The following is a 27,870-nucleotide window of genomic DNA, read 5'->3' as shown; positions in this document are numbered from 1 at the left end:
CAAAAACTGGGACCCAGCACAGCTGCCAAGAGCTGGGCTGATTCCCCAAGGTGCCCCATTCACAGGCAGAGTGGGATCCTGGCAAAAGCCCTGCAGGAAGGGATGGAGAGGAATCCCAGCAGGGCCCACCTGGCAGCACCGCCATGAGTGTCCTCCTCTCTGCTGCCCAGTTTCAATGGTCCTCCTTACTCCTGGTTAGCTCTGGGCCTAAAGAACGACTTGCCATCCTTCACCTTTGAGGTGGGAACTGGGCACAGCTTGCAAAACCAGCAGGGTGCTTGGCCCTCCTAGCAGTATTCCCCTCCGCTCAAGCAGCCCCCTAAAACACAAACCATAATTGCTTATCTCAGCCCATCAGCCTTCCCCTCCTGTGTGCGTGGGAGGATTCTGCTCGTGAAGGTTTTAGTCACCCTCAAGGCTTCCACACAGATCTTGGAATAAAACGTCTGTTCTGTCCCTCCGTTCATATTGTACGTGCAAAAACTTGCTGTTTGTTCCCTTGCAAAGGCTGCAGAGTGTCTCCGAGCTTAGTTTGTGTCCAAAACCCCATCTCCTCTCTCCAGCAGGAGAAGGTCTGTGATGCATCCCAGATGTTTGCATGTGGCAGCAGTCTCTAGACACAAGAGGGAGGGAGATGGAAAAGCAATGAGCAATTGCTTCTCCTCGTGCCCTTTTTGGAGGCAGGAAAGTGTTGGCTCTGGCTCTATTTACCACGCTGGTACATGAAACCTTTTTAATGTCACTCGGTGCCATCTCTCTTTCTAGCCATGGTGGTCACAAGGAACTGGAGGGATGCAGAACTGTTTCAGATGATTATGTAAGATTCATCTTGTATCTCCTCTTTGGTTACCTACTGCCAGCTCCAGATTAGCCCTTTTCTGTCCCTTCAAACAGGAGAAAAGCGTTGGCTGAGTCTGTCTCTGCCTCACAGCTGCTGTTCCTGTGCTCAGTCCAGCCTTGGGCTGCATTCATGTCTTGCTCTGGTTGCCTCCTTCTTCCCACCCTCACAGGAATTTTGGCAAGAACTGCTTTTTGGGGCCGGGTTTGTTACCGGCTGGCTGGGGCCCTCCTTGCTGGCCGAGGCCCTGGGTGCCGAGTTCATTATAAGATAAATTATTCAGTCTTAGCTTGTGAGCTTTTTTATGTGAAAGTTGTCAGGCCAAACAGGGTCTCCGTGCTGCAATGACTACCTGTGCCCAAGTGTAAAGACACTCTGATCTGAAAGGCTGTTTCCCATGGTGAAGCCTCCCACCTGCTTTATTATTTGGCATGCAGGCTGGGACGGCACTGTTAGGGCTGTCACTACCCACACTGGTGACAAACAGCGAGGCCAGTGGGGGGGTGAACGCAGAAAGAGAACTCCTCTTGCACAGAAAATTTCCCATGCTTCATCAACACCGTGCTGGAAATAGGACCAACAAAAATAAGATTATTTTTTCAAGAAAGAAGTGGCTTAAACACTCAGCTTCACAGAGACAGGCGAGAGGCTGAGCGACTCGTCACTACAGTTTTTTTAATTCTTGTTTAGAGGTTGAAACTGGTAAAGACCTTGTCCACTATTCTGTGCTATCAACAGCTTCAAATGCAATATTGTCGTGCTCAGCTTCCTGGAAGGATTATTGTATACCAAAGCTTAACATTAGTGGAAGCAAACCTTTCCTATGGACAGGGGGAGAGAAAAGACGAACAAGTCATCTATAGCAATCTGTGTTGGCAGCTTTTTCTGATAAAAAATCCTCACATCAACAAATTACTTCAGAAGAACAAACTTTGATGAGGAAAATGGGACAAGTCCCTCAGCCTGCACTTTGTTGGAAGGCAATTTCTACAAAATGCTGCTGTGCCAGTGACACCTCACACCTGCTGGATGTGTGCGGAGAGGCAGGGTAGGGGTAAATGTGGGAGGAACAGCACGGAGAAATTGAGGCATCCTTTTCCAAATGGGATGACAAGCTCCAGCTGATAGGGATTCATGTTTTGTTTTCATGACACTATTTATAAATCTGCTAACACTTCCTTAATAGTAACCCTAATAGCAAGTTATGAATCCTTCATAATTTGACTTGTATCTGAATTATTTTATGTGTTTTCAATAGGAAAAAAGTAACCACTTTTTTCACTGACTCAGAACAGTGAATGCTGGAGACCGTGACCTGATTGGGAACGATGAAGCAGTGCATGTGAAACCTGGCTAGAGATTGCCTGTTGGATTGGAGCAGACCTGGTTCTCATTGGAGCTGATGCGGGAAAATCCACCTTCAATCTCAGCCCCTTGACTTCCCCATCACAGGGTACGGTGGCCATTTTCAGAGGTGTTCACGCCATCGGCTTCAGAGCTGAGGCAGCAGCTCCTGCGGGTGGTGGGTCCTCCAGTGGGGGCTTCCTTGGGAGTCTGTCTGGGCAGGTCTCTAGGGCAGCGAGGACATGTGGCTGTCATAGCTTTGCCCACCCCGCATGATGAGGCACTTCACCGGCCACAGAGCAACCCCCTTCAGAGAGCAGGTCCTCAGCTCCTACACCATTAATTCCTCCATCCTCCTCCTTTGTATTAATTTCTTAAGCTGCTCTAGCTGTCACATCTGCACACTTACCAGCTGGTTTCCCATTTTTAATTGCCCTCAGAGGGTTTCCTCGAGAGGCGCACCTGCTTTTGTGTGGGCCTTAATTTGTCACTGTCCAAACTGGAGCAGCGAGCATTTAAAATTCAGCCTCTGTGACTGCTGTATTTCTTCAAATGTGTGATTGATTAATTGCTGGGCCTTTACAGGCTTCATCCAGCTATTTCTGCATAAAACAGTCCTTCTTTTGCTGGAAAGCTCCCCACATCCTGACTATTAAATATCTTCTTGTCAGCAGGACTTGCGATTGTTCATCTCATTTACTCTTGCAGGAAGAGGTTGTATGAAAAGTGAAGAGGAAGCTTGGGGCTCTCTCTATTTTAATCTGTTTAGATAATTTTTTTTAAAGTTATTTGTCTTTGTCAAAACTGTTCTTATAAGGAAACATTCAAGATTAGGGCAGGAGAGGACCTTCCAGGTCATCCAGTGAAGTGCCTGTGGCAGTGTAGGCAAGCAGGTTGTGTGATCCAGCTCATAAACTGCCTGAACTCCACCTCGAGAGACATTAGGGTTTTGTTTGGTTTTGTCCTCCTTCACAGCTGCTATGGGAAGGCTGCTTTTAAACCTTATTTTTAACCCCAAAGTGATTTCCTTATTAAATCTGTGCTTGGGGCAGCCCCCCATGGCTGGACAAGGATATTTTCCTCATCTCTTACAGCAGTTTCTCAGCTGAGACATGAGGGCCGTGGTTACCCATCTCCTGTCCCCAGGAGCCTCGGCAACGATGAGAGAGATGCAAGCTGAAAACCACACTGCTACCTCCTCTGGCAAACACAGGAAAAAGTCTTGCACCCCAAAGCCCCACCAATATGGGGAAGGCATGGAAGAAGTGGCAAGAAAGAGATTTACAGGTAGGTGGATGGATGGATGGATGGATGGATGGATGGATGGATGGATGGATGGATGGATACATAGACAGGCAAATAAGCACTTTTAAAAATTTAATTTTGAATTTGACAGAGCCTCCTTCTGCCCAGGGGTCATGTAGAGAGTGGGAGGCTTCTCTCAGAAATCAGACTCAGGTGACTCCTGAGTCACATTGCATGGCTGTGGCCTACAGGGACAAAGCTAACCTGAATAGGGGATTACAAAAGAGTGATTGGTAATGCACTGGTTGTTTTAGCACTGTAGAATGAGGAGCACACCAGACTATTGGAGAAAGGATAAAACCGCCTGTCATGGACACATGGCTGGGTTATACACATCTACATGCGATGCAGTGGCCAAGAACCCCTCCATGGAGGCAGCCTGGTGCGAGCCTCATCCCGCTCTCCTCAACTCTGCCCCTTGTTTCCTTGACATCTTTTATTGCTTTAATCAGAGTTTCCCTGAGCTGATGAAAGCTCAGAGTCCTCCTGAGCAGCACTGCTGGGATTGTCTAACTGGAGGGTGCCACGTTTAACCCAGGGTGAAGCTGCGAGTGAGAACGGGTCACAGCAAGGAGCTGCCTCCTCCACCCCTGCTGCTCTCTGCTCTCCTCTTTTGCAGACATATTTTGTTTCCCACTTGTGGGATCAGGCTTTAGTAACAACAAAAGCAGTTCTACATGCAGCCCAAGTCCCCTGTATTTGGAAGTATATCCAGCTGATTCTTGTTGGGGATCATGACAGGCCACATAAACACCCATGTCTCTCAGAGGCTGCTCATCCTCGGGCAGAAGCAGACAGGAGGCTCACTCAAGAAACTACACGGAGGCAGCAGGTTTGTGAGGAGGAATCAGCTATGGAGTAGAAGGTAATAGAGAGAGGATTAAAGAGAAGAATGAGAAAAAAACGCAACGAAAAACACAAAATGGAAGAAAAGTCCCAGTTCTTACTCTATTTACCACAACCCTCCTGACTAAAATTTACTGATTTCTTCCAGCCTAGCCTCCCCACAACTTAAATCGTCCCATCTTTTTGCAGGAAGGCTGCGAGATTTTTCCCCTCCTTTACTAGGAGGCAGAGGGGTTGGGGTGGGCGGCGGGGGAACCCGGCCCCTGCGGCTGCCTGTACCGCGTTGCGCCGGCAGGGGGCACTGCCGGGCCGGGCGCACCGGGGAGCCCGCTGACAGCCCCCCAAAAACAGGGGCTCCTGGCGCCCTCTAGCCACCGCCTCCTGCCCTGCGACACCGAAAAAAGGGCAAACGAGGCCCCTAAAAGCGGCGTGTGGGGAGATCTCCACTTCCAGATCCCGCAGAGCCTTTCCCTTCCCAGCTGCATCCTCTTCACCGTCGCCCCCCCACCCCGCCCTCGAAAAATACTGTTATTTATTTCAGCGCCACTGCTGATTGGTGGCTTCCACCCCACAGCGGGACCTTATCTGTGCACCCAGTGGGTGACACTTCCCAGACAGCCGAGGAAGTGGCAGAAGCTGTGGGAAAAGGCGGCTTTGCGGTGCAGTGGCTTCAGGGCGCTCGCCTGGACAAAGACCAGGGCGGGTCTGCCGGCAGCCCTCCGGGATTTCTGATGAAATTGGGCTAGTAGAGCGGAAACTGAGTTATTGATATGGAGTTGCTAGATTTGGGATAATATCAATTTGCAAGTAACTTCCATATAATTCAAATTTTGTAAGAATAATCTATACAGCTATAAACGTCTACAAAGCTTGAGAATTACAGTGTCCAGTCGACTGTAATTCCAAAATGTTCTTATTTTTTCAGCACTCCGCAATAATCTTCCTTTAACATAAATGTGTTTCAGTACCTACACAAAAACCTCCCATTTCTCTGTATAAGTGAAAGTCGCCTTTCAACATGGCTATTAAAGACTCACTGTGCTAAAATGGAGGGTTTAAAACTTTTCCCCTCATGAGGTCCTGTTGTCTTCAAAAGATCCCATTGGATTTGCAGTCACTTGCCCTCTGTGCCGTGGCCCCGTGGGAGAAAGGTTACACTGAGCTTTTCTGCTTCTTAGGGCCCAGAGCTATTTTGGTCTGCATCTCCCCACAGTGTGTTGAGCTTAATGTCTGACAGATGTTTTAACTTCTACTGAGCAGTCAGAAGACAAGCAAGGCGCCAGCACCTTGAATTCCCTTAATTCAGCCCTTAGTTGTGAAGGCCTGGTACTTGTGGAGGGCTTTGGCTGGTGTTTGGGTCACTGGGAAAGCGTCCCCGTGGGGCTGTATCCTGAAAGATGCTGGAGGGCTCATTTGGCAAGCCCTGGCCAATTGTGTCATTTACATGGCCATCAAGCTCACTGATGAAAGTTATCCAGCCTATTTAGGCGGAAAATTGCCACAGCTACGGTCTGACTGAGCCTGACTCCCACATTGTCCCCATGTGGACAGCCCCTCAGCATACTCTGGTTTGCAGGACCCGTGTTCATGGGATATGGAGGAAACATCTCTGGGCAGACCTTGGTGGTGCTGGCAGCACCTGTTGTGAATTAAAGGACTCATGGGTATATCTGTGCTGCTCTCCCAGACTTTACTTCTTCTCCATCATCCTCTCCCTGCACTTATGGTCAACTAATGTAAGGAAAACAAGATAAATTCCCCAGAGTAGGTTTGGAGACATAAATCAGTCTGTTCCATGAACATTGTTGGTTTCTGGAGCTTAAAGCAGGAGTAGGGCCTCTTGTCCTTGAGGCTCTTGGTGCTGTTTTTTGAGGTCTCATTGCCATTTGCACTGCCCTGTGCTGGGAAGTGGGGTGTACCCTGAGGGCTCCGGAAAGTCCAAACCAACCGCACGCTGGTACCAGTGATGACGAACCTGACTTCTGTGCAAGCACCTGATGGGATGGTAACAAGATGGGCTTGGAGAAGTGGGTCTGCAGAGACCATCCAATGCTCACCTCTCTTCTTAGAAGAACAAAACTGTTTGTCCGTTTGCTAGTGTGAATTACATGTCCCCGGATGCATGTTCAAAAGGTTAAATATCAAGATACCCCTGGAAAAAAAGGACTGCATATACAAGCTACAGTATCTCGTGTGATGTATTTAATGTCCCTAATTTACATGCTGACAACTCTGCCTTTCTAAACAATGTTATCATTCATCTTTCTGATGATTAATCAGCACAAGCTTCAAACACTGTTTATCACACTTCGATGCAGCAATCAAACAAGAAAGGCAAGGTTTTACAGAGGTGGATTTTTTTCAAAAATCTCACAGTATTTACAAAAAGATGCATATTTTTTTCTAACAGCATTCTTAGAATTATTCACTCATTCACAATCAGTCATTGTACAAAAACATCACTCAGAAATAGGTTTTAAAATACACCCACCCCCATTGCACAGTATACAGAAAAATAAGCTAGAGCCAAGACACTTGATTTTTGAATGAGAATGTGAACTGATTCAGAGGTACAACATTTCTGAGGAAGAAAGGTGCACTTCTTAAAAAATAATCATCTGTAGTTCTCCTGAAGCTAAGGAGCTTCTTGCAGGTCTACCATCAAATTTCCCTTTTACAGTTCAAGTACGTTTTGAGGCGTATTGCTGTAAACACGATGCTGGTATTAAGGTCAAACAAATCGTATTGCAATTAAAAGATTTATTCTGTAGTATTTGCATGTGGACACTGACAAAAACAAGATACACGATGTATTCCCAGGGATCAGTGTTGGTTTTGTGTGTCACGGCCCATCTCTGGAACAACTCAGTGGACGCAGTTTATTATTTTCAATTTTTGCTTGTATAACTGAGAATCTGAATATGCCATTATACTTTCAAGATCTCTTCTACTGTGAAAGGACATTGGGTTCTGTTCACTGTAACAGTTAAAATGGCAGGCTGTGAAGGGATTAGCAGGCACCGACTGTATATATCCTGTTGATTTTCAAACAAAACTTGGTAATTTAGTCATTTTGTTATCCTGTATACTGATGAGTTTTTCACATTAAAAATGTGCTCCAGTGAATTCATTGAGCCTGGTCCATTAAAGATCAACAGGGAACTCTGAACAATAGGTACTTGTTTTACAGCTACTGCAAATGCTTCGAAAGCACTAAATTGCCTTTTATACTGAAGTCTAATAACAAAGACTGATTTTCTCCCTTTTTTCCCCCCAATTGATTTGATGGTTCACTTGAGCTTTAAAAACACATTACATAAATCTTTACTGCTATTACAGAAATCTCTTGTCAAGTTTAATTTGGTGTTTGTTTTTTGTTTGTTTTTTTTTTTTTTTTTTGGTTGGTTGGGTTTTTTGTTTGGTGTTTTGTTGTTTGTTTGGTTTTTTTTAAACTCACTGTACCACACATACCTGGATCATGTTTGACTCTGGATCCACAGGAACAATAATTCCTAGAGGTTTATTTTGCATGGGGAGGGAACCTAAATCCTTCCAAAGGCAGTTTGTAATGGAAGGCTCCTGGTTCAGAGGTATATCAGAACAAGTGCTGAGCACCCCCAAGGGCATCGCCGAGGGCCACAGCCTCCCAAAGAGGAAAGGACACTTTGTGGGATCAGACCCTTCCAGCCCTGTTCTAGATGAGCTCATTTCACAGTAGAAATTTGATGAAGTAAAAACAACACCTCTCTAATGACCCATCATGGCATCCATCCACCCCACTCTGTAAGACCAAGGACTGTGACAACTAGATGATTTAACAACTAAGTGAATTGAGTCTAACAGACTGTGGTGCTGGCTTTGCCACCAGCCTTGTGTTGAACATCACCTCAAGGTGGACCTGTGGCTGCACTGGAGTGGATGAGTAGGGAAAAATCAAGTTGTTCAAGGATTTAATATATCTTCCATGTTGACATTTTCAGGAATGCCTTTTCCATTTGAGTAAACCTTCAGAGGCATTACCTCCAACAACAGCTCCATCCTCTCCTGCTATTTAACTTCATTTGGGCTTGATAGCCCATGATGGAAATATCCGCTAGGATTAACTGAGAGGGTGGGAGATCCATCAGCATGACTTCTCTCTCTGCTGCAGAGTAAAGGGAAATGTGCTGCTCACTGGGCAGAAGTGGAGAGAGCAGGAGCTGGCAGAAAAGCAGCAGGTGTTGAGAAACCTTCAGAAATGCAATTGAGTACAAAAAAACCCCAAACCTGAGCAGGTGATATTATCTTCAACAGGAAAAGCAGAGAGGCTGTTAAATGCCAGGCTTCCTCATCCTACTTTCCTGACCCCTGTGTGTCCAGATGCCTTTTCAGTTTCCTCCTGCTTTGTAAGTGGAGGATTTGTATTGCTCTCCCCTTTCCCAGCCCCTCCCTCCACAGCTGTCCATGAGGAAAGCCCAGCTCTGGAGGTGTGCAGGGCCAGGGTTCACTTTGGGAAAAATGAAGAAGGAAAGGCTGGGAGAAGCAGGATGCTCTCAGTGCTCTCCTGTCGACCCACCTCTCTCAGCACTATGATCACTCGGCAAAGAGCTTGGCTCTTTGAAGCATGTGTTGGTGAGGAGAAGGTGGGGCTCTGCTGGAGATGAAGGAGTAAAACAGAAAGAACACAAATGTACAAAGATCCATTCCCCACCCCTGAGCTTCTCAGCTCCAGGAGCCAGGGTTAGCCTCTCCATTAAAGAAGCTGGGGTAAAATGTGTTTGATGCTCAGAGATCTTCACGTGAACCCACCAGAAAATTTTGCGGATAGCCAGCCAGGATTCTGCTCTCGTTACTGGTGCTGTAAATTCAGAGTAGCAACACCAACTCCCTGGCTGTGTTTAGAGCAGCAGAAAACCTGGCCTCACGTTATAACTGCTGTGAAAGCAGGATGGGTCAGATTCACGCCTGGTGGAGCACGATGAAAGAGTGGGGGGGGGGGGGCAGCGCACTATTAATGAAGTTATTATTCAAATGAAGAACTTGGAAAAAAAAAAAAGAGACGGATGGAGTTGCTGGTGACACTGACCAACATTGTTTGGGGGTCACAGTAAGATCTGCTTGGCGAACAGGGCGAGCAGAGCCAGCGCCAGGGCACAGCTGCCACGCGAGGGGAGCGGTGCCAAGGGGGCCGTGTTTCGGAGCATGCACTCCACCCTGGACCAGGAGCCATTGTTGGGTAGCGGCTGTATTCCTGCCAGGCTGCACATGATGTTGTAAACATCCACGGATCTGATGGGAGGCGCTCGGAAGTTGGATCGGAAATCTGCAGGGAGAACAGGCAAAGAGGAGTCAGTGTCGTACGGCTTTGGGCTCAGCTCCTGCAACATGGGGCGCTGTGGGGGAAAATAGCGCAGCAACAACATTTTAAAAGTTTTAACTCATTATTTTTGCTTCTACTACAATTTTATTCTAAAAACTAAGAAAAAGTAATTAAGTTATTAAGTACAGGAGTCACTTTACTGTGCATGCTTGGTAGATTTAATAGCCTGAAATAATTGTATTGCACATTCTGCTTTGCTTTCGCTCCTGTCTGCAGCCGCAGACCGGTGCTCAGCAGGGTTTTCCACTGATGAAGCTGAAATCAAGGGTTTCCCCCATCAGATGGGTGGGCAAAGCACACTGCAACCTTCCCAAAGGAAATGCTCTGTGCTAGCGAGTCCAAATCCACCAACAAAAGGAGAATTCGCGTGCTTTAAACAGAATTAAAAATGTAGGCCAGTCTTGGAAAAGAGGGCAAAGGGACAGAGTTACTGTGCTGGGATGTCAGAGGGGGGCTGACCAAATCCCTTAATGTCTCTCTGCCCTGTTTCTCCAGCTATGAAACAGATATCGAGCTAGAAACCTTTCCAGCATCCAGCTGTAGAGAGGAAATCCTGCCATCTATTTGTAATTTTTGGGCATCACAGAGTGCCATATTGGGGCCCTGACATGCCAGGGCTGCTGGGAGGATGGGGCAGGGGCTGTGGGGCTGTGAGGGGAGAGGCACACCGGGGATGGTGGCATCATACCTGGCCCATAGGCGAGGAAGAAGCCTCTCATGTCCATGAGCTCATTGTCGTAGCCGTGCCAGCCGTTCTGCCAGGCCTCCTTCCTCCCCGTCCCGTTCTCCCAGAAGGGCAACTTGTCCCTGCTCTGGGTGACAACAGCAGAGCATGGTTAGTGCTGTGCATGGGGTGCCACGAGGCACCACGTTGTGCCACACTGTACCACCATGTGCGGTACAAGTAACACCTCTACTACATAATTTCTATTATTATTTCTTCTGCCTGCTTGTATTAGTATTAAGGCTTCCTTAAGGAAGTATTAAGGTTCCTTCCAGGGCACACAGGCTTGGACCAAAAACAGTCCTCCACTCCCTGCTCCGTGGATCCATGCTTTTAACAATTTGTCATGGTAATTCTTGGTTTTCCTTGCCCATATTGCAATAGGTCATACTTTAAAATTTCTTCCTTACTTTCTCCTGTTCCATATTAACAGCTCTTATCACACTATCTGCAATAGCGTCTTTTATTATCTCCATCCTCAGGAGCAGCAGTCCCTCGGGTCTGCTCAAAATGCTGGACCAGCCCTCTCTGTGAGTTTCTCTTGTCCCATGCTCGTTAGGGATCACAGCAAACGCAACACTCCAGATATTCCCAAAATATGGCAGGAATTCCACTTAGACAAAGAAGATCAGCCAACAGTTTGTTAGACCTCTGGCATTCATTCCTCCAGTGGTTAAAGGGAAAGAGCTACGGTTCCTTAAAGTGCCAGGTCTGGACTTTATGCACTGTCACAGGAGCACAGAAGATGCCCCAATACAGTCTCCTGCATTCCCACCCTGGGCAAGTTGTGCTGCAGCCCCTGCAGAGGTGAAGCAGATTGACCAAGGATCCTTTTCTTTTTTACAACCATTTATTTTGTCTAGTTTTGTTCTCCTCCTCTGACCAAGAAGAAAACTGACTGTGCGCAGGAGCACTGAGGACAGCAATGATTATGGCTATGAAGTGTGGCTCTTCCCACTGCTTTCCAGGGGAATCCCTGGAGTATCCTTTGCATTTCTTTATATGTAATACTCAGCAGATGTACCAGATAATTAAACAATTTTAGACGACAAATTAAATCTCTTTCCTTGTCTCCACCTATTTCACTGACAGTGCTCAGAGCAAGCCAAGGAGAAAACAGACTCCTTCCCCTCTTCCTACCACAGCCTCTCCTTATGCTCTGGCTCTGCTTCCCGCAGTTCCTGGGGACTGATTGTCGCTGGGCTGCTCACCATTAGCCAGCCTGTACAGCACTTGTTAACATCAGCTCCAGACAAGCCAAGTCATGTCTAACGTGGTGTTTCTTTGGCAGTATCGTGACATTGCCAAGGCTAAACCTCTCCCATGTCCTATCAGGTGTCGTGGACTCAGCTGCTTCTCCAGCAGCACTAAATGAAGGAGGTATGTGCCTTTTCATCACTTGCCCAGACACCAGGAGATACCTACTTGCAGCTAGATGTGCAGTGAAAGGCACAGCCATTTCCATTATTTTTGCTGCTAGTTAGGTCAGAAAACCTATTGCTTTCTTTCACAACTGAGATATTAATTTTTCATGCTCAGCCTGAGCTTGGACTGGCACAGCTACTCAGTGATGACTGAGGGAGGCATGTCTGGGACTGCTGATTATGGACTTTTCCCTGTATGTGCGTGGTTAGAAGCAGCACAGCAACTGTCCCCTAAAAGCTGGGAATGTACACTAGGATGGGTACAGGGTGAGCACGCAGCCCTGAGGGCTAGCACCGTTGTTGCATGCAGAACAGCAGCTGCGGGAAATTCTGCTCAAAGCATGGGGACCACTCACTCGTCGAAACAAGACAGCATTAACAGACCAGCTTCAATACAGCTGGAGGTGCATGAAATCTCTCCACATCCTGCTTTAACCTAAATGTACGTGGGCTTTTGTTCCTATGCTCCTTGCTGGGAAAAACAAACAAAACAAACACACACAAAAAAACACCCCACAAAAACAAAACAATAGAAACAAAAACAAAACCGTCACCAGCAAAAATAACCCCAACAACAACTTTCCAGATACATCCACTTTCTCTCTTAGGAAAAAAAACCAAAAACAACAACAACAAAAAACCACCAAAAAAAACCCTCCCTTTTTTCAATTAGCATATATCTATCCACTAGCCAACAGAGAGTTAAAATACTCAATAAGCATGTCAGGGAAGAGCTGAACATCCTCAGTGATTTGGGCAGGAAATACAATAGAAGGCTCAATTATTGCTTTAAAAACATGACGGGAAACTTTCATTTTCACATCCCATTCACAGATAATGAAAATGTACCAAGGAGAAGGAAAATCTGACAGCATTAATGAGAGGACATTCTGGAAAATCAGAAACAATGGGAAGGAATGGGCAGAGAGACAGAAATAATTACCATAGCAGCAGTGTTTGCTGCACTGTTATTAAGGTTTGTCAGAGTTTCAATGATTTTTTTAAAGTGCCTTATTTTTTGGTACAAAATATGTAAAAATGTTCTGTGTTGAACTTCTGTACAAAAGAGTTTAGTTGTAATTTTAAAAATCATTTGAGCACAAATGTTTCAGATGCCTACTTTATGAGTCTGAATCTTAACTCTGGCTTTTTATTTTTAACCAGAAACTTGGTGCTCACCCATCTGTGCTCAAAAGCAACTGAGTTTTTGTAGAGATGCATTTCTATTCGGCTGTAGAAATTATTAACCTGAAGTCAGGTTGGCTAGTGAGAAATGCGGCGCTGTGGATCATCTTGAGCAAAGCCTGGTATCTCTGAAGGTCATGAAAGAAGATGCTCAGCTGACCTACAATAATCTGCAAGGCAATGTGATCCAATGACAGTGCTGGGACACTATAAAAAAGCAGGACTCCTTGATTTGATTGCCAAATTACTGACTTAATGTATGGCCTTGAGCAAATAACCCAGTACTTCTCCTCAATTTATTCACTTATAAGATATGTAAGTTGCCTCACCCTCCAAGCTGGGGTGGGATGCCATTAATATCTGTAATGTGGAGATGCTCAGTAGCAATACAAGTACAAAATAATAATAGTAATAAAATAATAATAATAATTCTTATTATTATGTAGTAACAAAATGAGTTGGTATGTAAAAACCTCTTCATGTGCAAGTCTAACTGCTTCTCTGCTTATCAAGCTCTCAGACTTGCAGTGTGTGCACTGGGTATCTCTGAGGAGCAAATCCCCAGTCTGACCCTTTTGGGACTGGAGGATTTGGGAGAAACAAAGCATTTTTAGGACAGAGTCTGGTGGGTGGGAAGCTAGGCAGAGGAAGATTTGCCACAAAGTACTCCTGAATGGAGGGACAGTGAGATCTAGAAATGGAAACACTCCCTTTGTGTCTGAGATGAAGGTACGTGGTCAGGGCAAAGAGGAATAAATCAACAACTGGAATGGGAAATACAAAAACTCCTCCTGCTTTATGACAACAGAGAAAAAAGAACCATCTTGACTATTTAACTTTAGCTGCCTCTTATATATACATAGCCACTGTGCCTCTAGGCTCTTTTAAGCACACAGCAATATTTGACATTAGTATTGTAGTCAGCCCAAGTAAATTATGTAAAACTTTAACTCAATGCCCAGCATAGAACTGTACATTGTTCTTATTGTTTTGATATATCGTACCTTTTCACAACCATGTCTAAGTATTTTGCTTCTATACTTACCTCTACTATGAACCATCCTTTCTCAGCCACAAGAGTCAGAGGAGACACAAATTTTCCTTTTTTGTAGAAAAACCTGTCTGGAATTTCCTGTGTGTTATAAACATGCATGTGTTCCACAGCTTTCAATTTTTGATATATCTGCAAAGAAAACAAACGTTAGAACACCATGTGGCTGCAAAGAGCATATGTACACCTATGGGTTCATGGAAGCACCAGAATTTGTGAAATAGCTAGTCCCCTTTAATGGCTAATCATCAGCACATTCAAACTGGGACTTTGCCTGTCCAAAGATGACAACTGTACAAAACCTGTTTATATGGCTTAGGAGATTCTGAAAACTTGATCATAAACACATAGGAATGCATGAGTTAATGTATCACACATATTCATAACACACGCACTCATGAATGTGTGCGGGTGAGGAGTGTATCAGCCTACAGAGACAGACCAGCAGAATGTAAATCATCACAGGAGACCGTAAGCTCTAAGTGATGAAGGATGCTCAAAGGCACCAAGTGGACTGGGTACAGATGTGGAAAAAAGATATTGCCTTTGGCCTCTGCCACCATTTCCCTCTTTGTGCTCTTGAATGAACAATTAATGTCACCTCATGTCTTTTTCTTACACTTAACCAGTCAATTCCTACCAAAGGGATTGGCAGTGCCTGGTTGTCTGCTTCACAAGGATGTTGTGAGATGATTAATCAGCCAATGCCTGTGGCTCTGAAGCTGCACAATGCTGTACGAGTGGTTTATTAATATTAATCACACCATCTGGAATATAATCACACAAATGTGGCTAAACCACAAATTATTCAGAAAAATATTTTAAATGCCTAAAAATGATGTTCACATGTCATAGAGAAGGCAGTTATTGGAGTCCCCAGAGCTTATATCACTCCTTTGCTTAAATATAAATAACCTTCAGGAATACATAGTAAAGAATGCAACAAGAACAAAAGGTCCTTCAGTAGTGTTTTAGGCAAGTCTCCCTTGCACACATGATGTGTGTATACATGTGCAAGAGATGTGCATTGCCATGCAGTCACAGTAAGGAGGGCGCCAAGGTGTGATGCAGGACTCAGCCCAACCCTCCCACCGCGACCTGGACTAGAGAGTGGCCCTGGTGTTTCACGAGTACTTCTGCTGCTTCAAAATGGGACGACTCTTACATGTCATGCCACGATGCTATGATACAATCTAATTCATAAACATGGCTCTTTAAATTAAGAATATAAGAATCTGGCTATTGGGAAACAGAAAATCAACTTTATTTCACTTAAAAAAGCAGCACGCTAGTAAGAAGTCCTAAGAAGAAATGAAGAAAGAAAACAAAACCATGGTGTGAGGCATCGTATTTTATTCTCCTTGGGGATATTAAGCTGTTTAATGAGACGCATGTGCTTAAGAGCTTTGTTGGATGAAACCCCATGCCTGTGTAAAGTCACAACTTATACTTGTCCTTGTTTGAAGGTCTGGCCTGCAAAAATAGGGATCTCTGAGTTAAGGCTGAGGAGTGCATATATAAACGCTGTGATCCCCAGCAGGAACATTGAATGATAGACTTGTGTATGGCTCTAAGGCAGCTTTCAGTTCTGGCACTAATTTGAGAAATGTTCACATATCACAGCTATACAATTCCTGGAGAGCATGTTTGGGTACAAAAACTAGCAAATATTCTCTTCAAAAAAATTGCACAAGCTACAATACACTGAAACTGGTTAAAAACAATATAGAAAATGAAATATTATTCACCTGGAGCATGGATGGCCCACTTTGTACATTCACTCATCCGTATTCTGAGGACAGCAATAATAACTTCAAGCATTGGTTTCTGGTTAAATTATAATGTACTAGTCTATTAGTTACAAATTATGCATTTTAATTCTTTTTAAGTTGTTTCCAATTTTTTTTCTGTATTTTTTTTAATTTGTCACTCAAGATCCTGCAGTTCTAGCCCTGGGCTTTTAAGGTTGATTCAATTGAACATGCTTATTCATCAAAATTCTTCAAAAAAGAATATTGAAAGAAATTTATTTTTTTGTACTTTTAGTCTAATGGAGTTAATTCCTCAAACTCTGTGGGAGTTTACTGGAACTGAATGCCTGACCTCCACCAGATAATTTGAAAATCCCAACTAGAGTGTCAATAAATTGACTAATACATACGTAAAATCCTAAACATGGATTTTGAGCTAAAATCTTTTAGCTCTTTATCAGAAGCACATAGTGGTGGGGTTTGAAAGCACATATTTCTGCCAAATAATGGTGAAAGATCATGCTTTTTAATTTGCCTGGTGTGACTTTCCTTCAGAAACCAGAATCACAAGAGTGTCACAGGGTCCTGGTAAGAGCCTCGGGCTGATTTTTACAAACATCGCTGAAAGGGGAATTTGAATGTTATGAGCAAACAAAGGACACAATTGTCATAAAAACCCACAGAAACACACAACCAGATAAATACAAATAAGATGTACTTACCTCTGTGTGCTTCTCTGGAGCTGGCCAGAGGCTCACCACAGGACCTCGGTCTTTCATTTGTATGGTGTCACTCATATTGATATAGTTTTTTAGCTCAATCACTTTATCTGTCCAAGAGATGTCTGTCATCCCGTGATCGGAGAAGAGGATGACGTTGACTTCATGCTGAAGGCCCTTGCTCTATGAAGAGAGTGTGTGACAGTGGTTACAGCTGGGTAAGCATTTCACACCATCTGTGCCCACTGACAAATATTAAAACCCAGTAGACCTTCACTGACTTAGCAGAAGTTGGCCAGAATGGTCACGGCCACAAATGCCCTGCAGTGTGCTTTGCCACTGGAAGAGCTCTTTCAGGAAGAGCTGAAGAGGTCAACACCAAAGAGAAATTTGCCAAAATAAATCCACCTCCCTGCTCAAATAACCAGATACTACATCCCAGCTCCACAAACCCGTAGTCCCAGTTGGTCTTAGACAGGATTTTATCCCATTTTCTTCATCTGTAGGTCAAAACAGCTGGGGAAGAGCAACTTTGACATGGTACTACCTGTGGCAGGGGTGTTTCCCTCTTCTTGATACAAACACAATCAATGAGTAGTAGAGCTTTTGTAGTTTAGTGAAATTTGAAACACATGAAAAACTCTAATGTGCATTTATCATTGTCAGAAATATTCACAGAATGGACATTTACCTGGAAGCTTGGTATCCTTTACTCACTGCAAAATCATTTAGATAACATTTTTTAAAACAAAGTTTAACGTACACAGGGTACTGAGTGGTGCCATAAAAACCATTATAAAAGCTAATTGTTTGATTGCACAAACCTTAGGAAGCGTGTGGTTTTGATTCATTGGCCTACTATAAATCCCAGCTGGCAACACAAGTTACAAAGAGAGCAACATGTGCATTGGTTTATGGCTTCCCAGGGCTATCAGTATAATAATCCACTAGGAGAATTATAATGCCATCGACAAAAATAAAAATCAGAGGAATGGTGCCTTGACGTCCACGTGATCTCAGTAGCCTCTATTTCTCAGGAAATGAAAATTTACAGCCAACACATCCGATTAACAGGCATCAAACAGGCTCTTGGCAGTGCCACAAAGAGCAATTTTTAAAGTGTTTTCCAAACGCACCCAGGAGCTGCGTTTTAGATGCCACTCACCTTGATGAGTGTGATCATGTTGCTCAGGGCTTTGTCCACCTCCTTCAAAGCGCTTTTCCGCTGCTGGGACAAAGGGCCATAGTGGTGGCCTTCCACATCAATGCGCTCGTAGTACACAGCAGCCATCTCGGCACTGCCATTGCTGGAGGTGAAGGGAGGGGAAGGAGTGAGAAGCTGATGCACATGGGGACCTCCTGGCTGCCAGCGTTACTGTCCTCATCAGTACACAGAACTGCAAAACACCATTTTCTGCTTCCAGCCTGTGCTTTCCTACCCACTGTTGCATGGCTGGGCTTGTTATTCATGCCCAGAGTCTCCTGAGTTTGCTTGAGATTCCCATCAGAGATGCCAGGTAGAAACCGTCATGTGCAAGCACAAGCTGGCCTGTCAGCCCTCTATTACCTCTTCAAATTATGAAGGTGGCTTTTCAATTAATGACAAAGACCCGGAAGAAATACTGATTTCCGTGCTGAATTCCCTTCTTAAAAGGATTGTGGGAATTACCAGTCAAATGTGCTTTAATTAAAGTTTGGCACTTCTGACTTTCTCCTGTGTGAGGTCTTCTGAACAACCAAGGTCAACTCAGGACAGGCTCTTCCATGGCCTTGCAAAATCCCGAGTGTTGTAAATAGGGGTGAGATTTTAGATGGAGCTTTTATTCAGGAATATGACCAAAGGGAAACTAATGTAATCTCAGGGTTGCACAAGTCTAGCTGATCACAGGTTTCTACACTGAATGCCCTCAGTCTAATTAGTTGGGACTGCACATATATCAGTGCTTAATTACATTTTCAAGACCACTTTTACAGTCCACTGTAAAGCTGCCTGAGAGCAGTCATGTGGATAAAATCACAAATCTGTGCTCAGGGAGTTCAAACCCAGTCTTTTTCTACTGTACTTAATGTATGACAGGGTGTGCCATCCATAATACATGCCCTCATCCAGATCAAGATCCCTACAAAAAGACCATGTGTGATGTCCTGACAGGTCCAGCTTCTCTGATTAAAGGCCCTCAAGTAGTCTGGTGTGACGAGTGAGAGAGAAAAGAAAAAATCAGAGATGCAGGACCAAATAAATGAATTAGCGTCTGTCATTTGCGCTTGTAAGTTTGCTGAAGGCCTCAGAGGAGCAGTCCTGAAGGAAGCTGAAGATCTTTGCCATGGTGGCAATTTCTCCACCACTGGCCCTGCAGAAGAGTGATCTTTCTCACTCTTCGTGATTATAAAATCATTCAAATGAAGCAGCCCTTCCCTTTCCCTAATTTCATTTTAAGCATTACTTCCCATCTGTGTTAGGCATAAATTAATTTCTAAAATTTAACCCTGTGATTTCTACATGCATATACGCTCACTGAATCTATTGAAACAGTTTTCTTCTGCTGCAGTGCCTGTATTAATCAGCTACTTGAACTCCTTTGTGTCTTCTCACCTGTAACTAAATGAACATTTTGATCAAGATAGAAGCTAAGAAAGAGATTTATTGCATAAAACAAGTGGTGACATTTCTCAGTGAGGGCTCAGTGCTGTAAGGATAAATGTTCAGCTTTGCACATGACTTTAATGGGACAAGCTCCAACTATGGGGCATGCTTTGGAGTTTGCAGGATAGAGTACAGCACATCCAGAGCTTATAAGATTGAGTTTGACTTTGTTTCCATTTTTTGCCTGTTTTCCTAAGAAAACTTGGCATCTCTGATCATGGCTTGCACAGGAAAAGTAATCTGTCTTTCTAATTGTGTGTTAATCCCATATTCTCCCATCACCAGTAACTTTCAAAAGAAAAGGCTAAGGAAAGCTTCCTGAAGAAAGTAATGTCAAAAAGAGTTTTATATTTTACCACCACGCTTTGCAAGTACTATGCAAACTTCATGGCACCTGTCCAGGAAGGCAGGTAAATCACAATGGCCCTTGAATTATAGTTATGGAAAAGAGGTTTCCATTTTACTTGTCAAAAACAGGTGCTTAACTCAGTGTTGAAAAATTTTGGTCTCAATAGTGGTCTCAAAGCAGCTGTTTGAAGAGACTGGAGAATATTCCTGAAGGATTGTTCCCTTCAGTTGCAAGAGGAGCTCAGTGGCCCCCTGATTTGTATTCCTGCCCTTGCAGAGGGCATAGATGAAATTCCCTTCCACCCTGGTGAAGATGGGTCAGGACTTTCCAGTGCCTAAACTCAAGTTAACCCCTAGGCCACCACACCACAATAAAGGCCTTACTCTCTCTACCCTAAAGACCTGGTAAGGTTTGCTAATGATGGGCGCGTAGGCGCAGTTCATTAACTACTAATACCTGCCATTAGGGTAGCTGAGCAAGGCACTGCTCCAGGCAACAGACTGCCCTTGCCACTGGCTGTTTTCCCACATAAAGCTAGTGCCAGCCTCAGCCTAATGGGCTTTTTCAATTAGTTGGGGTGTGGAAAGGAAACAGGCTGGATTTGCCAGCCTTTAAACAGCATCAGGAGTCTGACACTCTTGCAAAAGATGTAAATGACAATAAAACGCAGCTGAAGACTCTTCTACCCAGAGATGCTAACTGCTACTAAACTACACCTAAAATGAAGGCATTTCAGAGGCTTTCCTTCCTATGGGCTGGCCCAGCAGCACTGGAATGTGTTTGCTGAATTCTAAAGGTCTAAATGAAGAGGATGAATGATGGGAAAAACAAACAAGAGAAAGCATAAAGAAAACTTCCCTGTTGTTTTCTCTCTTCATTCTCTACCCTTTGTTCTTACTGTAGGCCACAGAAGTATTTACACCAACCATTTATTATTAATTTTTATCAACTATCATTCCTTTTTCCTCCTCCCTGCCTTGCTTCAGACAGGGCACTTAGTTAAAAGGAAAAGAACCCAGGAAGAAATTCAAGAGGGGATGGTGTGTAGATGGACACCAGAGACTGGTCCTCCCACAGCTCCACCACCATCTGTAGGATTTGGGCTCTGCAGAAGACTGTAGCTGGTGTTTACTGCAGATATCATGGTGGCATTGGGTAGGATGCAAACCCCCCTCTCTCCCCCTCCCTCCTTCAGTATGGAAGGAGTAGGCACATCTCCCTCTCTCTCTGCTACTTGAGGCTAACAGCTTCTTTTGTTTGGCCCCAGAGCACCCTGGCCAGGGCCATTAGGAGAAGGGAGTGCCGAGGGGCCACTGAGCCGCTGGGCACCTGTGGCCAGCGTGGGGGGGTGTTCGGAGGCTTCAGGGGCACCCGCAGCCAGTGTGGGGGTGCAGAGAAGCTTCTGGAATGCCCACAGTCAGATCTGATCAGCCAATAAAAAATGGGACTCTCATCAAGACTCTGTCCATTGTTGCAGGTCTCTCAGAGCACGAGCAAGATGCTGTTGCTGAGAGACCCCCATCCCCGGGATGGAGACTGCACTTGCCATGCCACCACAGGTGTGAGTAAAACTTCTCGCAGGATTGCGAGTGTATTTATACTTTCCATGCACATATGCATGTGTAACTTTCCGTGCTCAATATGAGCACGTGTAAAATTAATTCTCGCATAACCGTGGGTGTATTTTCCTCCCGTGCTTCCACATAAGCATGTGTAACTTTCTGTGCACATTTGCACGTGTAACTTTCCATGCTCAATACGAGCATGTGTATAAATTATTTCCTCACACAATCGCGAGTGTATTTTCCTCCCGTGCTTCCATGCAAGCACGTGCAATATTCCGTGCACATTTGCACGTGTAAGTAAATTAACCCTTGCAGGATTGTGAGTGTATTATAAATTTACCCTCGCAGAATCGCCAGTGTACACTTCCCGTACTCACTACGAGTACGTGTATCTCTTTAAAATAATCCCACACTGTTTAGGCAAGTGTGTACTTCTCCAGGACACAGGGACGGCTCCAGGATTGTTTTGGGTGAAGCCATGTGCATGCACTCTGTGGACCGCCTGTTGTATTAGTTGCTGCCCCTTAATAATTTTCCTCAACTGATATCTGAACCTGTATTTAAGTCACTTTTGGAGTGCTAAAACCCTGAACCTCGGGGTGCCTCCGTGACAGGCAGCAATGTGCTCTTCTCTTGAAATTGCCAGCTTTCACCTCTTATGAACTGCCCAACCAACACTCTTGTGTTCCTGCCTTTTTCTTCTTTTCCACTGAAGGCAGCAGTAAGCAGCCTTGAGACTCAGGGTGAATCAACTATTGAAAACGTCTTCAGTGGGCACCAGCTACCCAAAAGAGCAGCTTGAAGGGTTGGGGCTTTTAACAGGTCGTGCCTCACTTTTAGTGATGTTCACAATTACAAAGCTGCAACCTGTCCTGAGCAGCCTTATGCACCTTGCTTCACAGAAAACAGACAGGGAGCTTCAAGCATATCCTGACCCATCCTCAAATGACATCCGGTCAAAAATAAGCTTTCCATGGAAATTCTGAGTTCCACTAGAAATCAGAGCTGGTGCTTGTATTCAGTTTTCCATTCCCCTCTTTATTCACAGAGTTTAAAGTGTTGTAGAAGCTCCAGAAAGACTCCTATGGCACGTATGACCTCCTCATGTCACATGTAGCTTTCTTAAAATATAAGCTAAATAATTTCAGGATCAAATGTCCCACATGTTCAGTGACAGCTTTCCTCTAAGCCATGTGCTGTAAATGACACTGTGATTTGTGAGCATCTGTGGAGCAGGACCCAGTGTGCAACTGGGAGCAACATCTCCAGCAGTGCTCTCCTCATTTTGGAGCCTCCATTTCAGGACAAACAACACTCAGCATTTGAATATGAAACTCTTCAAATTCAAATTGCTATGGCAGATTGCAAGCAGCAAATTAGAAGTGCATCCTAGGATTGGATAACTTATGGAACCAGCAAGGTTTTAAGAGAGGAATTTTAGTTATAGTTAAGGCAAGGCATTGACTCTGTTTGTGGCTGTGCAACCTTCCCTGATTCTACAAGGTACATGGAATTGTCCCTTGTTAACATCTGGATGACAGATGGTGAACCTGGAAAGCTCCTAGGAACTGGTTGAGGGATACATTCCCATCATTCCCAGCAGCTGGACTAGATGACCATTGCAGGTCCCTTCCAGCTGAACTCCTCTCCTTCTTTCTCATATTTGCACAAAATGAATTCCTGCTCCAAAATAATTTCACCTGAGATGTTCTAAAATGCAGAAGGTGACAAAGTAACAAGTAAACAAAGTAAACAAGTGCCTGGAACTGGATTTCTGAATTTCCAAATTCCCAGGAGCTCTCTATAAATCCAAGCATTTGAAAGTCTCCTCTTGCACTGAACAGATAATCACAGACTGACCTTGAAGTTGTTTGAAACAGCAAGATAAAAACAGTAAATCAGGATGTCTCTGCTGTGTTGTAACCTACAGGTGAAAAGAGGGGCACATCTTTCCCTACAATCTTAATGTCAGGGCTTATTTTTGTAACAGTCATGTTTCTATGACACTATTATAAACCAGTCTCAGCCTCCATCTTCCTCAGATCCAATCCTGAAAATCTCCCTACAGGGAAGCTGACAGTAATCCCAAATACTCAAGAGAGGAATCCCCACACCACAGAAGGCCAGTGACCTACCGCAAAGACTCGAGAGCATCACTGATGGCATCCGCAAAGTTCTTGTCTGTTGGGACGCTGAAGTACTCACGGCAATAACTTGGTCTGACTCCAAGGATTTCGACCTCACAACCTATGAGTGAAAAATGTGGTAAGCGTTGCAGTTTTACCTTGATCACAGACCCCACACGGTGGGGTCCAAGTTCAGGTTTGTAAGTTCCCCGTGACATTACTTACCTCACACCTTCCCTTCAGGAAACCTTGTGGTTGGGAAGGGAAAGGGGAGAGAGGCTGGTTTGACTAGTGCTTGTAGCAAACTGTACACTGGATCCTTTTATTTCCTTCTCTAAAAGGAAGGTCTCTGTGTGACTTTCCCATGATAAAACTCTTGATTCCCTCATGGCAGATGATTTCCACCTAAATTACTAACTTGTTTTCACACTAACTGCTGCAGCCACAACGCCTCATTTCCAGGCTTCCAACATAATAGATTTAGATATTGTTCCCTGAAAGTTCAGCAAATACTTTCCAGTTAGACAGAGTGTATCTTACGTCGTAATATCCTCTATAAACTGTATTTTATTATGTGATACTGGCACTCCACTATTAAATCTGTTTCCCAAGAGGTCTTATTAAAACAGTATAAGCCAATTAACTCTCTTGGTAACTTGCAGCTGTCCTTGCAAAATACAGTCTGTGTTGTGGCACAGAAATTTATGGCAACAAATCCTAGAGGAGAACATGGCCCTGAACATACAAAAACATGTTTTTGTGGGTTTTTTTGCCCTTTTGCTCTCCAGTCGCTGTGCTGAGATTAACATTAATATTTAAAAGAAGTGTGCTTTCAGAAACACTGGATTCATGCAAATTAACTTTCAAGAGCCTCAGAGTCCTTCCATCAGAGTTAGGCATTTTCGAGTGTATTCCTAGGGCACAAGAAGAAGAAATATTTTGCAAAGAAGGCCTCTGTGTACAGCAACACAGTCAGGTCAAAAAGGTAACTGTAAACAGTAGCTTGAATCTGCCTACATTTGGGTTTCTTTGCTTCTCATTTGGGATGAAAGAAATAGGCATTAAGGATTGCCAGAATTTGACTCCTTGCTTGGCAGAGAAGAAGGTTGAATGGGAGGTGTAACTACAGAGAGGGCATTAGAACAAGCAGAGCTACTTTCAGAGATGATTGACAGAGGTTTGCTTACTGGGACACTCAGTAAAGACAATTTGTCAGTGTCTTGCATCTCAGCCTTCAAGAACTCACACCAGTGTGGTGCAATCCTGGGGCATGGGGAAAAGCATGACTCGTTCAGCCTAAGCTGGCTACAAGACTTCTCATCATGACTTCTCAGGAGTACCATGAAATGTTAGAAAAACTTAAATGTTTGAGCTTCGGAAATTTTAAAAAAATCTTCACTGAGTTTCATGAAGCTGGTAAAGTCCGATGGAGTTTAGCCTTTCCAAAAGCTAAAGAACCCCAGCACACATGACAGATTCAGTCTTTTCACCCAGTGGTCCATAGTAGGTTTCCACATTCTTTACATGTTTTGAGGGACCCTGTCTATTACAATCAATTATTTGTAAGAATTTATTATTTGCAATAATAAATAGAACATATAGTCAAGTAATTTTCTGTGAAAACATATCTAAATCATTTCAAACATCTATCTAATATATGTTTTTATAAAAATTGTTCAAGTATGCCATGCTGCTCACTTCTTGTTCTTCCCCTGTTGCCCAAGCTTATATGACTTAATCCTTCCCTTTCTGCATGGAAATACTTTGGTGTTTCTCTCTCCACCACACAAGTAATCTGCAACCTGGATGACCAGCCTGCAGATTACTTGACAAGAACTGACTCCATACAAATTTTACTGTGGGACACACTAAAATTTCTATACATCTGTATCCAGCACCTTCAAGAAATGACATTGTGTCCCAGCTGCTCCCTAACCAAATAATCAAAAAAACCCCAAGTATTCCATGAATGACCTGAAGCTGTCTCCAGGAAGCAGGAGCCCTTGCCACTGCCCTGAGGGTGTGCATCTTCAGGTTTTTGTGTGATGTCCTGGGTGCCACCAGCAGCAAGACATGGGGTTTCAATTCCCTCAGATGTAGCCTCCTCTGGAGGCTCTGCTGGTGCTTCAGGACTGAACTGGAACTTCAGAGCCAAATTCTCCTCTGACACTTGGGTCTGAGAAAAGTTTCGATCCAAATCCAGGCAAGAAGTTAAGGATGCATTTGGAAACACTTGGTATTTTAGTTCGGATGGATGACTGCTCATAGCCAATGACTAATACGATGATTTAGCCTCTTTTTTCCTCTTCAGATACTGACATCAGATTATAATTTTCTCAGATAATGTTCCTCAGAATTACTCACAAGATAATTTTAACTGGAAGCATTAACCTCTTGGGGATCTGAGATATTTTAATTGCTCAGATATCTTTGCTATTTCTAGATTGTCAAGTGATGAAGATGACATAGAAGACTACAAAGGCAGCAACAATTAGAAATCCTTTTGGCCACTAAATATGCGTCTTCAAGTGTGCAGTTCAGTGGCAATAACAGTGAAAATTCAGGCTGCTTAGATACCAAGAGCTTCATGCTTTTTTTTTTTTTCTTTGGTTTGGTTTTTTAGCCTCTGTGATGAACAAAACTTAAAACTGCATTTTGACAGTAAGGCTTGTCAGAATTCCAAAATACTGGCCATGAAGACCCTTTCATATTTAAATTTCATTTTGATAGAGGCCAGAATGTATCATAAATTTTCTCATTTAAATATCATGGGAAAGGAAATTTAAAAAGATTTGGAGAATGTTAAGTTTCTATTGGTTAAACTGCAAATAGAGTAGCCATATTTACTAAGTTGTAATGTTAGATATCTGAACCACTGGAGCAGGAATCAGGACTTCTTTTGCAGTGATATATAAGCTCCTCTTTATCTATCTGACATGGAGACTTGAACCCCTGCCAGCTTTAAATTTCATTTCTAAACATTGATTTAACAGTCGGATACTTCCTGTCATAACACAAGCTTTTGAAAACTTTCCAGACTAGCTCCATGGTCTGGTAAATGTTGTGTTCAAATGGCAAAAGCTGGGTTTAGAGTCTTTTTATCCACCCTTTCTCTCATTTCAGTGTTTAGAAAAGATGTCACTGCACCTCAGCTGAAGCAGTTTCATAGGCTGCCAGAAAATGAAGGAATCTGGGGTGACATCAGCCACCAGGCTGATTGTGAGGAGCACTATAAAGCTTTGGTGGTACCACTGGGATATTCTTGCACTCCTCTGGGGCTTCTCCATCCACTGGAGCAGTGGTGCTTCAGACAGGCAACCTGGGCATGAGACTGTGCAATTTACCCTATGTACAGCATCAGCTCCTGTGTTTTACTTAACAATCAAATAGTCAGAGGATTTCATGACTTTTTCCCCAGGAATGCCTTGAAGAGTAGAAACTGCCTAATAAACACCAAGAAGAAAGAAGAACAATGTCCCTACAAGCCAAGCACTTATGTTTTGGCAGAGGTGGTAGTTGGGACCCCTGGCATGGTGGTATTCTGATTCTTCCACTTCTAGAGGCAGGAGAGCCCAGGTGAATTCTGACCATGAGTTGTCTTTGCTGTGTTTATGTCGGGCTCACAGACAGAGCTGTGATGAATGGGTGTTCACATCTGAGAGCCCTCCTGCCCTGTGTCCCTGCTTGCTGTGGTCTGGATTTTCTTCCTTTAAGCACCAAATACACATGAGAAAGGAACATAGGGAAAAAGATGAAGCAGCAGATTTTGGGTTCAGACTTTACAAAGTTTGAAACGGGCTCTGAGGAAGAAATGGCAGTGGTGCAAGTTAACCCTGGGAATTAGCTCACTGGCATTCACAATGTGTTTCTGCTACATTTGATCCGTCTTTTTTGTCTTCACCACTGGCTACGGAGAAAATAGCATCTTCCAGAATGAAGTGGCAATGTGTTGCTGCTCCTATTAAGAGTATCCCAAACCTTTCCTGTTCGGATCTTTACCAGATTTGCAAGATTCTTTACTAAGCAGCAGTATATCCTCAGGCTGGAAAGTTTAAACACTAATAGCAAATCATATGCAGTGCAAATGTCTGTGGGACCTCTAGCCACCTTGGTTATTAAACCCTTATTTTTTCTTTCAGTTTGTTTGGCATCACTCCTCAGTCAAAAGCCTTGTAAAGAATTAAAGCTTTAAAATAACAGATCTAGACTTTTTAGAAAGCATTACATCCTTACTACGGAACTAGAAAACAGTTCAAAAAATCATGCAGGGAAAATGTAATTAATACTATTGCATTTGAGGTGACTTCTGTTTACTCCAGTTACACCTGGAGTCCTACTGCAGCCCAACTGCCTTGTGTTTTAGTTCAATAGTTCTATGTTTCATCCTGCCTCCTGACCCTATACGACCAATATGTCCTTTGAGACCATGACCACTCTTAAAATAACCATGTGCTTAAGTATTATGTCTTGGTTCGCTCTTTCTTCCTTTTCCTGAGAATTGTGGCCTTTTTTTCTGGGATGCCATTGGCTACATGACATGGAAAGGCCTGTGACCAGGCACACACACATTGGGATACAGAAGACAAGCTGGCCAGGAGCCCACAGCGTGAGTCAGCTGCTGCTGCCCTCCCCGCTGGCAT

At 44.0% G+C, this 27,870-nt stretch overlaps 1 protein-coding gene across 1 annotated transcript in view; it reads right to left on the bottom strand.

Annotated features, from left to right (window-relative positions):
• Positions 1-6,513: 6,513 nt before the first annotated feature.
• ENPP6 (ectonucleotide pyrophosphatase/phosphodiesterase 6) overlaps positions 6,514-27,870 on the bottom strand; it is a 33,273-nt gene continuing 11,916 nt past the window's right edge. The window contains exons 3-8 of the mRNA XM_005500175.3: positions 23,240-23,351; positions 17,712-17,853; positions 16,550-16,729; positions 14,071-14,208; positions 10,381-10,504; positions 6,514-9,635 (exon numbers count right to left, since the gene is read on the bottom strand). Coding sequence (XP_005500232.2) covers positions 9,415-9,635; positions 10,381-10,504; positions 14,071-14,208; positions 16,550-16,729; positions 17,712-17,853; positions 23,240-23,351 — 917 coding nt within the window. The 3' untranslated portion in view covers positions 6,514-9,414. The remainder of the gene's footprint in view (positions 9,636-10,380; positions 10,505-14,070; positions 14,209-16,549; positions 16,730-17,711; positions 17,854-23,239; positions 23,352-27,870) is intronic.

Source organism: Columba livia, chromosome 4 (assembly GCF_036013475.1).
Source record: "Columba livia isolate bColLiv1 breed racing homer chromosome 4, bColLiv1.pat.W.v2, whole genome shotgun sequence".
NCBI lineage: Eukaryota > Metazoa > Chordata > Aves > Columbiformes > Columbidae > Columba > Columba livia.
This window is presented reverse-complemented; position numbering and strand designations above follow the sequence as displayed.